Genomic DNA, 16,586 nt, shown 5'->3' with positions numbered 1-16,586 from the left:
GACGACGGGGTTAAGAAAGGAAGAGAAGCCCCACTACTGGAGGCTCAGGTGTGACTGGGAGGTTAAGGAAGAGGCAGGCCAGGTGTGAGGTCGAAGGAGACCGGCCGAGCCTGCTACCCCAGCTCCTGCTTCTGCCCTGTCCCCAGGACCGGGCGGCAGGCAGGGTCCCGTGGCTGTGGGCCCTATGCCGACGAGAGCATTGCAGCCCTGTGACCCTCAGCATAGCTGCAAAGGCTTTCCCTGTGTGTGACCCGCCTGCCCTGCCTTGCTCAGCGCTGCTCCGGCCCCCAGCAGAGCGGCCTGCACGCAGCACACACTCGTGGGCGTGCACACGTGCGGGGGACTGGGTGGGGGGGAGCTGTCTCGTTGGACAGTGGAACACGGCGTCTCCAGGCAAGTGGCCGTGTGGCCTCAGTCCCGTGGCGACACTTGCACATGCTCCTGTGAGTCCATGTCCCATGGCTGCTCTGAGAGGGTCACGTTCTCCACCGTGTCTCTCGGGGAGTGTCTCTGGGAGGTGTCTCTCAGGGCCTTGGGGCGGGCGTGCAGCGCCGTGTGTCTCCCCACAGGTCATGATGGCCCTGTCCAATCACCTGAATGCCGTGGAGTCGGAGAAGCAGAAGCTGCGGGCGCAGGTGCGCCGCCTGTGCCAGGAGAACCAGTGGCTGCGGGACGAGCTGGCGGGCACACAGCAGCGGCTGCAGCGCAGTGAGCAGGCCGTGGCCCAGCTGGAGGAGGAGAAGAAGCACCTGGAGTTCATGAACCAGCTGAAGAAGTACGACGACGACCTCTCTCCGTCCGTGAGTGCTTCTGCAGGCGTCTGTCTTGGGTTCCCTGTGACCTCTCCTCGCCCCTGCCGTGTCGCCCGAGCAAGGTCAAGGTTGTGGTCTTGGGCGCGCATCCCTGGGCAGGTCACAGATGTTCTCTGTGCCTCGTTCTTGTCACGTGACTTTTCTGGAGCAGTGGTCAGAAGAGCGGAAATGCCCTGTGGACAGAAGGTCCACTGCAGGGCCGGGTGCCAGTCAGTGAGCTCCAGGCTCCCTGTGGTGCAGCGCTTCCCCGGCCCCGCTGCATGCTGGGCGCCCCAGCACGGCCCTTCAGGCCTTTCCCTCACTCTGCGCATGGTCCAGCTCTGGATCAGATGCTGGACGAGGCTGTTGTGTCCCCTCCATCTGGAGCAGGTCCTCTGGTCCTCCAGGAGGAAAGGAGCCTGCCTTTGATGACAGTGAGACCCCTGGGCAGTGCAGCCCAGCTCTTGCCCTCCGTGTGGTGGGTGTATCTGAATGTCTTGAAGATTCTGCTGGGGTCACAAACCTGGGCTTGGTGTGCCTCCCAGGTGACCCCTGCTGGGGGTGGACGGCCAGCTCCCCCATGTGGCCACTGGTTTAACCTGTGTCATGGCTCACAGTCACAGGTCTCAGAGTGCCCCGGGGCCCCGGGGGAGGGTGGCAGGCCCTCCGGTGTGGTGCGCAGAGAGTGCCATCTCCAGAGATTCACACGCGTGGATTTCAAGTGAAAACCCCAGGGAGGGTCTCCCGCTCTGTGTGCGTGTCCTCAGAACCAGGCAGAGTCTGAGGCCTGGGGAGGCCGTCGCCGTCTGCCCAGCAGCCTGGCCCTGGTTTGTAATCTGAGTTCTGGTCCAGCAAGGAGAAGTCAGGTTGTAGGTGATCCTGTATTTGATTTAAAAATGGACCATCTTTTCTAAGGTTTAAAAACGTTGGAGGTTTTTTTTGAATTTTTTGATTTTAGAGAAGGGTGGGGAGCGAGAGAGAAACATCCATTTCTTGTTCCCCCCGTTGAAGTGTTCACTGGTTGAGTCCTGTGTGTGCCCTGACTGGGGATCAGAGCCACAACCTGGGTGTGTCCGGACGGCTCCCCAACCAACTGAGCTCCCCAGCCATAGCCTAACGTTTCTAACTAAAATTAGGTGGACGCCAAGCAGCACAGGTAAGACTGAGATTGTTCTCATTGGTTTCCAGGAGGACAAAGACACTGATTCCACCAAAGAGCCTCTGGATGACCTTTTCCCAAATGACGATGATGACCCCGGCCAAGGAAGTGAGTGGGGGTTGGCCGTCTGCTGCAGGCAGATGGGGGCGGCGTGGGCAGGGGCGTCTCACCGTGGCGATCCGTGGGCGCCCTCATGCTCACGGCGCAGACTGTCCTGGGCCGCCTGTCTCCCCAGAGACTTGTGACCTGTGTTTGCTGGGATGTGAGGCTCCTGGGCACGGGCCGCACGGGCAGCTCCATGTGACCCTGGTCCTTCCGGAGCGAGAGAGGCAGAGCTTGTTCTCCCGGGGACGACAGTGGTCTGGCTGCCCTGCGTGTGTGGTGGGTGGGGCATGGGGGAGCGTTGTGTCAGCCCCGGGGGCTGGTGGTCCCAGCCTGCCCAGGGAGTGCAGGACGGGTTGGCAGGGCCGGCGGGGGCGGGGGCGTGTCCTTCTGACGAGGCCGCCTCTGCAGTCCAGCAGCAGCACAGCAGCGCCGCGGCCGCCGCCCAGCAGGGGGGCTACGAGATCCCTGCCCGGCTGCGCACCCTGCACAACCTGGTCATCCAGTACGCCTCGCAGGGGCGCTACGAGGTGGCCGTGCCACTCTGCAAGCAGGCCCTGGAGGACCTGGAGAAGACGTCGGGCCATGACCACCCGGACGTGGCCACCATGCTCAACATCCTGGCGCTGGTGTACAGGCGAGTAGCCCTCCCGCCCCTCGGCCGGGGCCTGCAGCGCACACTCTCCATCGGCCGGCTCTTCAGATGCGCTGGTGCACGCCCGCCCAGGCCACTTCCCGGCCTCCCTCTCTCCACACACAGCCCGGGCTCACCGTGAAAATCCTCCGCAGGCTCTGGTGCAGGGCAGGGCAGGACGCCCAGTCCAGCCCCTCCAGGGCAGCCACGTGCGCCCTGCCCCCGGCCACACTGGACTCTTTGTTGTCCGCACAAGACTGTGCCCTGGGTGTCTGTGCTGGAACAGCCTCCCTGTGCCTGCCCATCTCCTCCCTGCTCCTTGCCTGTGTCCCACCCTGACCCTGTGTCCCTGCCTCTCTCAGGCCACTCGTGTACCAGGGTCTTTGGGGTCTGTCCTCCGTGCTATCCAAGCTTTGGCGCATTGGCGCCTTGCGTCCTCAGGGGCCATTGGAGCCTGCTTCCTGGTGTGCAAGCCCTTGGCCAGCACGTCAGGTGGAGCTAGTCTGCTCTGTGGCCCAGGGGCCCGGGGCCCCTGTCTGCTCAGGTCTTAGTCACACTGACCTGAGGTAGAGCAGGTCAGAGGTCAGGTGGGCACAGGAACCTGAGGGGGGTGATGAAGGCCGGCAGGGCCGGTTTGCTGTGTGTGTTCCGGTCACAGGTCTGTCACCGGCTTCCTCTTCCTTCCCTGGTTTGGTGGTTCCAGTTCAACAGTTTTGAGACCCGTGTCTGTGGAAGACTTCAGGCTGGGGCCCTGTGGGTGGATGCACACTTCCTGGTCTCAAGGGAACTTCAGCTCCTCTCCCTACCCAGTGGCCATGGGACAGAGGACGGGGGCTGGAGACGTGACTTCCCTGAGGCCCCGTTCCATGCCTCCTATCGCAAGCGGAGGTGGTGATGGCACCACTCAGATGGCCGGGAAAGGGCTGGGGGTGGCACTGCCCGGCAGAGGTGGGACACTCACGCGCGTTTACTTTCAGGGACCAGAACAAATACAAAGATGCAGCAAACCTGCTGAACGACGCCCTGGCCATCCGTGAGAAGACTCTGGGCAAAGACCACCCTGCGGTGTGTGCGCCCGCTTCTCTAACGTGTTTGCATGTCCTCCCTGGCGTTCCTCACTACTGAACCCGTTGTTCTGTTGAACTCAACAGGGCAGAGCTCAGAGCTGCCTGACCACTAGATGGCGCAGGTAGGGCCCCTGCTGCAGAGGCAGGAGCGCCGGCCAGTGCGCAAGCCCCCGTGCCGGGGCTCTGGGTCTCACGCCAAATCGCATGCACGCCTGTAAATTCCTCCTGAAGAATTCATGCTCCTTTTTTATTAAAATCTGGTCAGACTTGCATCCAGATTCATTTCGGTTGGTTTGGCGGTTTCCAGTGAAATTCGTGGAAAACAATCAAGACCCTGTTGATTTGGTTCCGGCCCCTGCAGCGCGCCCTGGCTGTGATGGGCTCCCAGGCCTGGCTGCCCAGAGCTGGTCCTTGCCACACTCACCCTCTGTGCGGTGCCCTGTGTCGCAGGTGGCAGCGACTCTGAACAACCTCGCGGTGCTGTATGGCAAGAGAGGGAAGTACAAGGAGGCGGAGCCGCTGTGTAAGAGAGCCCTGGAGATCCGGGAGAAGGTGCGTGGGGGCGCCCGGCAGGCGCAGGGCTGGGCCCCGGGGGCGTGCGTCCACTGTGTCTGTGTGCCCGGCCCCCTGCAGGGGCCTGGAGGTGATGTGGATTGAGGACTTTCTCTGGACTGGCAGCTCCTTTGACAGCAAGGCATGTGCCTGCCAGTAAGAGAATAAGTCGTCACATGTGCTTAAAAAGCATCAAAAAGTGAGGTAGTTGTTTTCAGAACGGAGATGAGCTCAGTTGAGGATGGGGGGCCATGCGCTGCCGCTGCTCCCACTCACGGCTCTCGGGTGCTGAGCGCCGGCGCCTGGTCGTCTCAGTGGCGTCCAGCGCGACTGAACACTTGGGTGTTGGTCTGTGCTGGGGCAGCCCAGGGCGTCATTGTCACTGGGAACGTCTGTGTGGTCACTCACCAGTGACACCGAGAGCGCAACCATTCAACATGGGGCCACACAGCAAGGAGCTGGGGACGGGGGAGGGGGGCCGATCTTACACCCCGCAGGCAAGCCCTCCTCGGGCCGCCCTCTGCGTAGGAAGAAGTCCAGTGAGGCAGTCTAATCGCCCGGAGCCGGGGTGAGGATTCAGAGAGAGCACCAGGTGACGTGAAGTGTCACAACCCCTTCCTGTGGTCGGCCTCGTCCGGTCCCATGGGTTTGCTCTTTTATTCACTCTGGAAACGTTTGTTGAAGACTTGGGGGCCTTGCGTTGTTGGAGTTGGTGACTTCAAGTCAGAGACACGGCCCCTCCCTGGAGCTCAGTGCACTGGACAGAGTCTGGCAGGCAGGGGGCGCCGGCCTCCTGGATGGAGCTGGGGGAGTTGAGGGCCAAGGCTCTTCCAAGTCCAGGTCTGGGGGCCTGGGGGCCCAGGGACTGAGGTCAGAATTGCCCATGAGGATGGGAGGCCACACGCCTCCTGGGGGCGCCCAGGTGGAGGCGTGGAGCTGAGAGAAGGACCTCTGGCTGCAGGTACCGGGGAGAACAGTGTCCTTCCCCTGTCGGGGGTTGCGTGAGGAGGATGAACCTGCACTCCAGGGCTCACACTTTCTGGGTGAGGGGTGGGTCATGAACCACGGGACAGGTCAGGCGGTCTCCTGTGGTGGCACTTGCGGAGAAAGCAGGCAACTGGGGGACGTGCCTGTGAGCTGACTGGGGGCACCCTGAGGTGCTCCCTGACTTGTAGAGAGGGAGTCCCGTCTAAGGGGCCTGAAGAGGGCCCTGAAGGGTAGGTGGTGGCGGGGCGGTGGGTAGAGGGGTGTCAGCACATGGGATGGTGAGGTTACAGGGCCCTGCAGGTGTGTTTGACACGTGATGGAGGTGCTGTGGGGTGACCGCAGACCCCCCTGGTCAGGGCTGCCTGGGATGGCGAGTGTCGGCCCGGTGTGCACCTGGGGGCTTCCTTTGGAGGCCTGCGAGTTCAGGAGGGAGTCGGACAGGTCCGGCCCGAACTCGGCAGCCGCGCTCTCAAGTCTTTAAAGAGGCTGCCTTCCTGCTCTTCAGAGTACAACGATGATATGCCCTGCGTGTCGATCTGTGAGATTTAAAGAAATTGTGTGTAAAGGAAGTCAGCATCCCCCCCACCCCGGGAGTTAAGAGTTCAGCACATTGCGGCTGAGTTATTTTTAGGTTTGCTGGGCAGGATTAGCCATTTAAGGGCCGTGAGCCTGGCAGTGAGGCACCTTTGTGTTTCTGCTTAGAAGGACCCTTCTTGTGCTGGGGAGCTGAGTGGATGGGGGCGCAGTGAGGGGTGGGTGTCCTAGCACGGCCTTCTGTCCTCAGGTTTTGGGGAAGGACCACCCCGACGTGGCCAAGCAGCTGAACAACCTGGCGCTGCTGTGCCAGAACCAGGGCAAGTACGAGGAGGTGGAGCACTACTACCAGAGGGCCCTGGAGATCTACCAGAGCCGGCTGGGGCCCGACGACCCCAACGTGGCCAAGACGAAGAACAACCTGGTGCGTGGGCCGGGCGGGCGCACACCCTCTGTCTCTCTCTCTCGCTGTCTGTCTCTGTAGCATTTTATCATCTGTGCTGTCACGGCTGTCCGAGCTGCCCCGTCCCCCTTGGGTTGCCTTCTCTGAGGCTGAACTGTGTGCGGTTCAGCCTCGCGGGAAGACTGCCTCGCCCGCGCAGGGGGCACACTGAGCACTGTGTTCGTTGGCAGGCCTCCTGCTACCTGAAGCAAGGCAAGTTCAAGCAGGCAGAGACGCTGTACAAGGAGATCCTCACCCGTGCGCACGAGCGGGAGTTTGGGTCTGTCGATGGTAAGGAGAGGACCCCGTCCCCAAGTGGGCGCCATGGTGGGGCGCCATGGTGGGGCGCCATGCCCCTGTGACCCGCCTGCTGCTGCCTGTGCCCCCCCTCCATCCTCGTCGTCCCGGGGGTTCGGGGTGCCATGCATTAGACCTTCACAAACCCCTTCCCACGTGACACTTCGAGGGCAGGTTGTGGCCCAGCCGAGGGCTCGTCGGCTCACCTGTGCATCCTCTGGGGGCCAGGGTGACGGCTGTGCCCTCACCCCACATCTCTGCGCCCTGGGTCGCGGCCATGTGCCAAGGGGTGGTGTCTGCCCGCCACCCAGCTCTCCACACTGCCTTCTGCAAGGCCCACACTTGTTTCAGCCACAGCCTGGATGCGCCGTTCTAGAAAACCTCCCAGAATCCTTCAGGCTTCCCAGAATGTTTTGTAATCCGGTGGTTCTCAACGTGCTGGCAGGGGCCTGGCAGAAACATGCACTCACCACTCACCCCGGGCCTGCTGGGTCGACGTCTCTTTTCTGCCCCTGAAGTGCCGCGAGTGCTCACACAGGGCTTCGGTGCATGGGGCACGGGCTCCAGCTGCTCGACAGGCACCGTGTGTGTCACGCAGGCGTTTGCTTCTCCTGCAGCTGGTGTCGTGTGGGCCTCAGGGAGGGGACAGCGGTTTCCGGTGCAGCAGGCGTGGGCGGGGGGGGGGGGGCGCTGCTCGCTCTCGTCTGATGCAGGGGCTTTGTGGGGACCCAGGCCACCTCCTAAGGCTTCTTGTCTGTGGGAACCCTGGTTTCTTGGTGATTTGCTGATTTTTAATGCTAAAAATGGTCCAGTCAGCGGGGCTCTAGTCAGAGGCAGGTTTCTGATACTTGGACTTACCTTCCACGTGAATGTTAAAAGGGGGCAGAAAGCATGTGTCCCGTGTCCTGCTTTGCCCAGGGCACGCCCCACACTGGCTTCATGGCCTGGTTTGTCGTCGGCTGCCGGGGGTGTGGGGGCTGGTGACACAGTGCGCACACCTGCAGAGCCAGCGGCCTAGACGGGATTGTCAGGACTCAGCCCTCTCCCTTGGGCCTGCACGTGAACAAACCTGCCTGCAAGGAAGCATGGTGCGCTCTGGGGTCAGTCTCGAGGGGCAGCCCCCCACCCCTGCTCCCGAGACCGCCTGGACCAGAGCACAACAGAAACCGGTTGTTTAACACGTCTCACTTTCCTCCTGAGATGAGCTCCATCCAGCCTGTCTGTTCAGTGGTTGACATGTGAATGCGCCTTCGATTTTCTCAAGGGCCTGTGCTGTGGGTCCCACATCACCCACCCCAGGGCCAGGACGCCCAGGGCCAGGCAGCCGGCGGGTGGTTGGACTGGGTGGGCGTGTGGCCTCCCCCAGAACCCCTCGTAGGTGCTTGTGTGGGAACCTCAGGAACTCACGCAGAGGTGGGGTGTGCAGCCCCCACCGTTCGTCACCCGCGCCCCCCGCTCGGGTTGTCGGCGTCTCCTCCCGTGTCTCTCGGTGTCCGGGATGGAAGCCACGCTCCGTGCCGTGGGCATGTGAGTCATCTAAGAACTTTGGACGGGTGGTGTGTGTGAGCATTCTCAGAAGTTAAGGAGACCTTATTTACGCATTTTTTGAAGAATTTATTTATTTACTTTTAGAGAGAAGGGAAGAGAGAGAGAGAAGCATCAATGTATTAGACATACTTCAGTTGCCTCTCATGTGCCCTGGCCTACAACCCAGGCACGTACCCTGACTGGGAATCGAACCAGCAGCCCTTCAGTTTGCAGGTCGGCACTCAGTCCACTAAGCCACCCCAGCCAGGGCGAGTTAAAGAGATTTTACAAGAACATTGATGTATATCTCCCAATACTTACCCCTTCTCATTATACTTCTGTTTAATGCTGGGTCTCTCAGGTGTCAGAGCCCAAATGTCATGTGCAGCTTCTAGTGTTGTGCAGGTGTCGTGGTGGGGACCTGCCCGCGCCCTGTGTGCTGGCGTTGCCCACCAGGTCCGGTACACAGGATTCTGCATCTTCTGAGCACCGAGTGCGTGAGACAGCTCCCGCCTGCGTGCTGTGCTCTGGGTGGGGCGTCCTCCCAGGCAGTGTCCTCCCTGTGAGCATCCCCGCCCAGCAGTGAGCAGTCAGGTCTGAGGCGGGTTGTGGGAAACAGCAGGACCTTGCGGCCACTGCAGCGCGCTAGCCCCTGCTCACGGGGCTGTGCTTCCTTCCGCAGATGAGAACAAGCCCATCTGGATGCATGCGGAAGAGAGAGAGGAGTGCAAAGTAAGAGCATGCTGTCCCGAGGGTCTTCCCAGTGCAGGGGGAGGGGTGCTTCCGGAGACCCGCTCACCTGCAGCCCCCTGTTCTGACTCAGGGGAAGCAGAAGGACGGGCCGTCGTTCGGGGAGTACGGTGGCTGGTACAAAGCCTGCAAAGTCGACAGGTACCTCTGTCCCCTGATACACGGCCGGCCGGGGACGCTGCTGGCACTGTGTTGGGCAGGCACAGCTGACCTCGGGATGCGCGGAGGCCCCCAGGTGGTGCGCTTGCACCGTCCGGTTTCCCCAAATTCCAGTAAAAGACGCTGAGGACGGCCACCACAGTGTGGGTGAAATGTGGCTTCTGTCCCTGCACACTGCTGTATACAAGGCTACCTCCCAAGAGGTGGGACAGGGGCCCAGTCTGAGGCGGCCGCGGAGCACTCAGGCCCGCAGACCTGAGAGAGCCAGCGTGTCCTAAACGCACAGAGCTACGCCCTGGGGAGACCCTAAGCCACACCCCCTGGGGAAAGGGCTGGATTCTCACCTGGACCCGCCAGTTTGCAGAGTGAGGGGTGTGCCCGGTCGGGGCTTGCCTGGCCTCGGTGCCTGCAGAGGGCGCTGTGAGCCCTGCGGGCTGCCCTGGGAGCCGCTGACACCTGTGTGCTCCTTCCTGTCTGGATGCCGAGTCTGAGTCCCCCCCTGTGAGGCTTTGTGTGCCATCGCGCCTCAGAGGGGCTTTCTGACCCCCGCCTGGGTGCCCCATGGCACTTAACAAACATGTCAGAGTCACAGGCGGCACAGGTGTCCCACCCCCACCCCCAGGCGTGCCTGGGCCTCCGCATCAGAGGCCGTGTGCGGTCATTGGACGTGCCCGTGCCAGAGCGAACAGGCCCCCACTTGTCTGCAGTGCGGTTGCCTGTGGGGAGTGTGGGGGCGGCGGGGGCCCTGCCGCACTCCCTGCTCCGTCGACGCTGAGGCTTGGGTTCGCTCTGTCCCCTCCATGTCCTCCGGACACTAATGCACCCTCGCTCCAGGAGGCATAGTGGCCACCAGTCAGCCCCACAGACATTCCCACTGATGGGGCGGCTGTGGTCTGAGCAGCCGCCGTTGCCGCCAGTGCAGGGCCCCTGCGGTGGCCTCGCCCACACAGCCCTGGTGGACAGGGTGTGCGGGAGACAGGGGGGCTGTGGTTTTGCGTAGAGAAAAGTGCCGTAGAAATTTAAAGGGTTTTTAGCCAAATGTAAGCTCCTCGCCCTCCAGATGAAGCGCTGGGGACAGCGGCCTCTCCGAGACCCTCTCAGCCGTCTGCCTGTGCTGTCTTGCAGCCCCACGGTCACCACCACCCTGAAGAACCTCGGGGCTCTGTACCGGCGCCAGGGCAAGTTCGAGGCTGCGGAGACGCTGGAGGAAGCAGCCATGCGGTCCCGTAAACAGGTCAGTCCGAAGCTGCTGCTCTGGCCCCCCCCACCCCAACTCTGAGGCTCCCAGTGCTTTTCTGTGACTCCTAAAGCCCCAGTGGAGGGAGAGGAGACCTTCATTGGTTCAGTTTGCACAGGAGACACTGCGTCATGTTGTGTCAACACTGTAACCGCAACTCCACGCGCACGAGTAGCAGGGGAAGACCTCCATCGGCTCGCCTCACTGCTGTCGGAGGCACGTGGGCCCACGAAGGTGCCCACGGGACGGGCGGAACGTGGAACTCCATGTCCGATGTGGGTCTTGTGTGCGGAAGGGATGGAGTTGGAAGGACCGCGCAGAGGCCCAGAGCAGAGGGAGGTCTCTGTGAAGGCGACCGACACACCTGCCCACACTCGGGGGGGGGGGGCGCAGAGGCCAAGCACGAAGCAGGAGGTAACTGAGGACCCTCGTGTGCTGCTGGTGGGCAGCTGTGGGGGAATGGTCTGGCAGTCTGCCAGACGGACGCCGAGTCCCACTCCCAGGTGGACCCTCGAGAGAACTGAACACAGGCGCTCAAAACAGATGCCGCTGGTGCTAGCGGCTCGCTGGGGTTCCAGCCCATGCAGGCGCGGTGGACGTGTGCTAGCAGCTTCTCCTGTGGAGTCCCTGTGAGCCACTGGTCACGCTGTGGCCTTGTGTATTTCTGTGTAAAGACACCTCACTAAGCGTTAGCTCCAGATTCCTGGCCAGTAGCGCTGGAGCCCAGGTCTGCAGGAAGCCAGCCCCCAGACTCAGCTGCTCGCCCCACCCGCATGTGGCCAGGCCTTACACACATGGGGTGGCCTCTCAGCTTGGGGTCCCGGCAAGAGGAGAGACGGACAGGGGAGGGCACTCGGCAGGTGGAGCAGGGCCTCAGCGGGGCCGTGCACATCGGTGACAGGTGACTGCGAGAGCCCTCGGGTGCGGGGGGAGGGGCAAGGGCAGGACCTCAAATCCACTCCAGCAAGTCGGAGAGACCGCAGCCCGGCCCTGGGGCAGTGCGGGCCGGCAGTGCTATCCCACACAGGTTCGTGGCGGCAGTTGCGCCTCCCCCCGTGGGCTGGACGTGGGAGTGTCCTGCGTGCCAGGAGTGGAGTTCGGCAGGAAAGAGCTTTGAGCTCCTGAGGCACCTTCTCTGTTGATCAGGATCAGGAGGGGCTAGTCACGCCGAAGTACAAATTATAAAGAAAACTCGGGGAAAGGGCTGGATTCTTGCCCGGAGCAGCCAGTTTGCAGAGTGAGGGGTGGGCCCGGGACACGTGGCCGGTCGGGGCTTGTGGCTCCAGAGAACGGGGCAAATGGGCACAGGTGTGGCGTTCGCAAGAGCCTGTGTCGGAGACACAGGTGTGGGAGCCCATGGGGACCCGGAAGCCTGTTGCTTCTCAGCCACCAGGTGGACCGAAGTAATAGGACATTGCTGCTGTGTGTGACCGCAGGTGCGGGGGCAGCGGTCTGAAGGGACGAGGCGTGGCCATGTGCTGTGGCCTGGCCCCTGCTGGGATCGGCGGCTGGTGTTCCGAGTGCTGTGCTGAGAACACGGCTGCCCGTGGGTCTCTGGCCCTGTCTGTATGCTGGGCGTGTGGGCCACCAGAGAGAGCGCCAAGGCCTCTGCGCTGGGCATGTCCCCAGGACCTCACCACAGAACTTTGTGAAATGTGGGGACCTTGAGGAGACGGGGGCTCATGGACCCACCACCTGGGCCCCATCACGCTCAGGTCTCCTCGCACTTGGCCTGTGTGCGCGGCGTTTCCAGCGTGTGGGCCTCCGTGCGCTTCACCCGGGCCGGGTCTCGTCCACTGACACTGGGGGGTGGGCGCACGTCCCCCAGGCCATTTCCGCCAGGGCGTGAGGACCCCTGCTGTTCCTGGTGCGAGCACTCCCAAGCCCCGGTGCTGACGCCACCCCTCCCCATCCGACCGCAGGGCCTGGACACGGCGCACAAGCAGAGAGTGGCCGAGGTGCTGGGCGACCCCGAGAGCTCGGAGAAGCGCCGGAGCCGGGAGAGCCTGACCGCGGACTCGGTCAAGTACGAGAGCGGCCCTGACGGAGGGGAGGAAGTGAGTATGGGCGTAGAGTGGAGCGGGGTAAGTACAGTGCGCGCCCCCCCCAGCCCTGTCTGCCGTGGGCCCGCCCCCTCCAACTCGCCCCAGCCCAGCTTGTGCACGTCCTCGCCTCCTGCCCACGCTGGGGCCTGTCCCCTGTCCGCCTGGCCGTGTCCTCAGCTCCACTGCAAGCGCCAAATGCTGATTGAGTGTCCTGGTGGTCGGGCTTCCTGGGAACCAGGGGCTAGCGTGGCAGATAACCAGCCTGCTTTTCTAACTCACCGATGTCCTCACTGACCTAGTGCCCTGACCGCACTGACCAGGCTGCTGCAGGGTTTGTAGAGTCGACCTAAACACCCTAAATGGGGGCAGTTTCAGACGAGCCCGTCTTCAGAAAGGGACAGGTCAGGAGCAGGGACACCTGGTGGTGGCTCCCCAGGTCCCACTGTGGTCCTGAGCCCCCGGGGTCCAGGGCTTCACTGCTCTCACCGTCCCCTGCCCCAGGTTTTCGGGCCCAGGACACATCCCCGTGTTGGAGACTCGTGGGCTCCTGGTTGGCTTCTGGGCTTCACTGTGGCTTCCTGGAGCTCTCACCACGGTGTGCCCGGTGGGCACCGGAGAGCGCGGCACCCTCAGGCACTGTCCTCCTGGAGCTGGTCAGGGTCCCTCGGGCCACACGCCAGGGAGCGAGTGTGCCCCCAGGGTACCGTCTGTGTGGCTTGAAGCCGCAGGATTGCGCTGAGTTGCAGGTGTGCAGGTGTTTTGCTTGATAGTTCTGGGCTTTCTCATCTGTGTTTCCAAGTCTGTCTCGTTCTCTCTGCAGCTACAGCTGCTGAAGATTTGCCTGCGGAGCAGACGTTTTGTTGCATGTCCAGGGTGCCAGGGAGAGCGCCTTTGGGGCCGTCTGTGCAGCAGCTTCCTTGCTTTGGTTTTTCCTGTGCCAGGACAACTAGTCAGCATCTGCTGGGACTGCTCCCCCTTGGGTAGCGGTCCCCACTCCTGTCCCCGAGGGCCTGGCATGCGCTGTGCTGCCCGGGGTGCTCCTGTCTGCATGCTTCCCGCAGGGCAGGTCCCTTGGTGGTCCTGAGCCTGCAGGTGCAGCCCTTCCCTCGTGGCCTCGAGGGAAGTTCTGCAGGAACTTCTCCTGAGACAGTATTTCTGGGTCAGCCTGCCTGTGAAGTCCCGTGGTCACATGGTCACTGACACCTGTCATCAAGACTGAGACTTGGGACAGGGTGCCTTTACTCCCCCCCCTGCACATGTTGCCCCATGGGGCGTCATCTGCTGGGCCTCAGACACCTTCGTGCTGGGCGTCGAGACGCTGGTGGCTCTCTGTCTTGGACACAGTTTGTCCCCGGGCACAGGGCTCAGCCAGTGCCTGGTGCAGGGGCTCCTGAGCGGAGTCAGGGAGAGCAGCGAGTGAACCGAGGGTCCCCTGCTGTGCTGGGGCGGGGCTCGCATCCCCGTCACCGAGGCCACTGCTCAGACTCAGCCCCGTCCCCTCATGGGAGGGCCTCGGCTCCTGGACTGGCTTCCCTGAGGCTCTGAAGTCCCAGGAAGGCGGTGCTGGGCTCCCCCAAACTGGGCACAGAGTCCATCTCTAAAGCGGCTTGTTACCTGGGGTGAGGCGGTTGAGGCAGTAGACACACCCCGGTGGCCTTGAAGTCGCCTGGGACCAGGTGCAGTCATGTGCAGCCCCTTCTAAGGGTCACGTTTGCTGAGACATGGACATGCCACCTCCGTCCTCGGCCGACGAGACCGGCGCGATCGCCGTGTCGGTGGGGTTGCCGTTCCCGTGTGTGCGGTGCTTTCCCGGTGTGTGGTCAGGGCGAGGTGCAGCCCGGAGCCTGGGGCCAGGGAGACATGAGGACAGACCCCGAGGGTGGCAGTGGAGCAGCTGGCTGTCCCCTTCCTGGGCGCCTGCATCATCCTCGGGCTCGTGACTCGTTTCTAGTGAGAGAGTGCTGTTAGGGTTTATTTTACACCGGGTTCTGCTTCAAGTTGCTGCCGGTGGGGCCACGGCAGGACCCCTCCCCGTGGGCAGGCGGGGTCCTCGCACAGGAAGCAGGGCCTCGTGGCGAGGTGGTGTCGCCGTCCCTGCAGGAGCCGGTCACCGGGCTCGGCCCAGAGCCGAGCTCCTTGTGGGCTGTTAATTTCGAACACAAGGAAAGGAAGGTGCCGGGCCTGCCAGGAACGGGCGTGGAGGTTTCGCCTGGGTTTGTGACGCGGTGGGTGGCGTGTTCAGGAAAGCCCGCTCCGGGCCTCGCCCGCCCGTTAGGTCCGCGGCAGTTGGTGCAGGTCCAGGAGGGTTGGCTTCCTTGCACGCACGGCAGATCCGAGTGGCACTGTCGAGCGTGTTTGCGCCTGTTCTCTCGCGCGTTCGCGCCTCTGGCGACGCAGTACTGTGTGCAGAGGGCTCCTCTCTGGGTGAGCCTGGGTCCCTGTGTCCTTGCCCACCTGGCTTCCGCCGGTGGCCAGTCCGTGTGGGAGCCGCGTGGGAGCCGCGGCCTGCGATGCTCTGGGGTGCTTGTGTTTGCAGCTGCCCGTCAGTCAGAAACGGATCACTCTTTATTTAAGAGCTATTAGGAGGACAACTAGAACACACGTAAAAAAGACCCCAAGTCTCCTCAAGCCCAAGACCGTGGCCCCCACCTTGTGCTCTCAGCCAGAGCAGCGGGCTGTTCGTCTCCGAGAGGCGCTTGCCGTGGTTTGGCGGCGCCGCCGCTGGCTCTGAGTGCCCCCGGCCTCGAAACCAGTACGGATGGAAATTGTCTGGCTCATGCGGGTTTGGGGCCGCCCTTCCCACTGGGTCTCACAGAGTCGAGGGGTGAGTGCGAGGGGTGAGTGTGAGGGGTGAGCGGACCCCTGCACTGGCCCCAGGAGCTGGTGCCACCCCGTGGCCAGGGTGGGGGCAGGAGTCTCGTTGGACTGCCCCCCACTTGGCTGCAGTCCCGGGGACCGCAGTTAGCACCACGTGTGGAGAAGCATTGCTGTTCTCGGAATTACGTTAACATCGAACGTCCTTTTTCTGAAGAGAAGCCAGAACTAATGTGTTCTTGTCCTCCCAGCATTCATTGGGGTTGGTAACAAGTTTTATTTTTCCATTTTAAAGATGAGAAAGATGAAGCTCGGGCTGGTTAAGTGACTTGCTCAGCGTCCATGGTGAGTCAGACTGGGCGGGGGCTCAGCTCCCTGCGTCTGGGGCTGCAGGTCGTGAGGCCTCTGTCCACCAGGACCCAAGGCATGTGGCTGCCTGTGGGAACCTGTTTCCTGAAATGAACTTGGCTTTGGATTATCAAGTACATGTTTAGAATGTGCAAGGCCTGCAGTTCCTGCACTGTGTAAATGTTAGTTTTTAGGAGAAAGCCCCCCAGCCCCGATTTGGAGAGCTCATGGCTGAGAGGTGGGAGAGGGTTTAACGCTCGTGCACTCTGTGCCTGCGAGCAGCCTCTCTCTCCTGGTCGCTGTGGTGGTTTCCGTGGCCGAACCTCCTTCCTGGGAATCTGGTTCCTAGGCGGTATCAAGGAGGTTCCGGGCCCGGTGCCGACACGCATTTCCAGTGGTGTCAGGAGTGCCCAGGCCAGGTGACAGCGGGGAGTGTAGGGCCCGGTGCTGTGGCTGCCGGCGGCAGGCGGGCCCCCCAGGGCCACAGCCACGGCAGTGCTGTGCGGCGGTGCGGCCTGGAAATGCTGGGAGCCGTGCGGCGCGGCGAGGGTGCGGCCGTCCCCCGAGTCTCACCTGGGCTTTCTCTCGTTTCTGTCCGACAGGCCTAGCCGCCCTGTGGGGCCCACTGTCTCCTGCAGGACGGCGGCGCCCGCGGCTCTCGCCTCTCTCCGTGCTGGCTGCCGTGCTTAGCGACCTAGGACTCTGTCAGAGCCGCGCCTCTGTGACTGGCCCTCCCTCTCAGCGCTGCTGTCCTTTCGGGGGTCCCTGTCCCTGTGTACACGTAGCTTTGCCAGATGTGTCCTCAGTAACATAAACTGTATCGATAAGAACATGTGCTGTGTGACGTGCGAGCTTAACGGTTCAGAGCGACGAGCAAGCCGCTCAGTCGGTGAAGGTAGTTAGACGCGGCCGTGGGTGTCGCGGAGTGCATGACTGCGACCCTGCCTCGCACCAGGCCTGGCGGGGCCCCGCCCCCGGCCCCTCCCCCGCAGCCTCGGCTGTGTCCTCTGTGAACACTGGGCAGTTCTGCTTTTCTCTACTAATCCCCCTGTCGAGTGGCCTGTGTACCTGTGTCTCTCTAACCCTAATAAACTCACTCCAGCTGACTGGTGTCTGGTGTCTGTCTGCTCGGACCCTGCCG

General features: G+C 62.6%; 1 protein-coding gene across 18 annotated transcripts in view; it reads left to right on the top strand.

Annotated features, from left to right (window-relative positions):
* KLC1 (kinesin light chain 1) overlaps nucleotides 1-16,586 on the top strand; it is a 42,834-nt gene that overhangs the window by 16,545 nt on the left and 9,703 nt on the right. For 11 of the 18 annotated variants that reach the window (XM_053666058.1, XM_053666057.1, XM_053666050.1 and 8 more), the window contains exons 3-13: nucleotides 570-800; nucleotides 1,980-2,058; nucleotides 2,464-2,689; nucleotides 3,664-3,751; nucleotides 4,204-4,305; nucleotides 6,077-6,250; nucleotides 6,460-6,559; nucleotides 8,775-8,824; nucleotides 8,916-8,983; nucleotides 10,127-10,235; nucleotides 12,161-12,322. In XM_053666058.1, the coding sequence (XP_053522033.1) occupies nucleotides 570-800; nucleotides 1,980-2,058; nucleotides 2,464-2,689; nucleotides 3,664-3,751; nucleotides 4,204-4,305; nucleotides 6,077-6,250; nucleotides 6,460-6,559; nucleotides 8,775-8,824; nucleotides 8,916-8,983; nucleotides 10,127-10,235; nucleotides 12,161-12,322 (1,389 nt within the window). Of the gene's footprint in view, nucleotides 1-569; nucleotides 801-1,979; nucleotides 2,059-2,463; nucleotides 2,690-3,663; nucleotides 3,752-4,203; nucleotides 4,306-6,076; nucleotides 6,251-6,459; nucleotides 6,560-8,774; nucleotides 8,825-8,915; nucleotides 8,984-10,126; nucleotides 10,236-12,160; nucleotides 12,323-15,392; nucleotides 15,443-16,047; nucleotides 16,552-16,586 lie in introns of those variants that run through there. The other 7 variants (XM_053666053.1, XM_053666054.1, XM_053666064.1 and 4 more) reach the window with 6 other exon arrangements.

This window comes from Artibeus jamaicensis, unplaced genomic scaffold (genome assembly GCF_021234435.1).
Source record: "Artibeus jamaicensis isolate MK-2021 breed Jamaican fruit bat unplaced genomic scaffold, CSHL_Jam_final contig_444, whole genome shotgun sequence".
NCBI lineage: Eukaryota > Metazoa > Chordata > Mammalia > Chiroptera > Phyllostomidae > Artibeus > Artibeus jamaicensis.
Note: the sequence above shows the minus strand (reverse complement) of the source record. Positions and strands in the feature narration are given on the sequence as shown.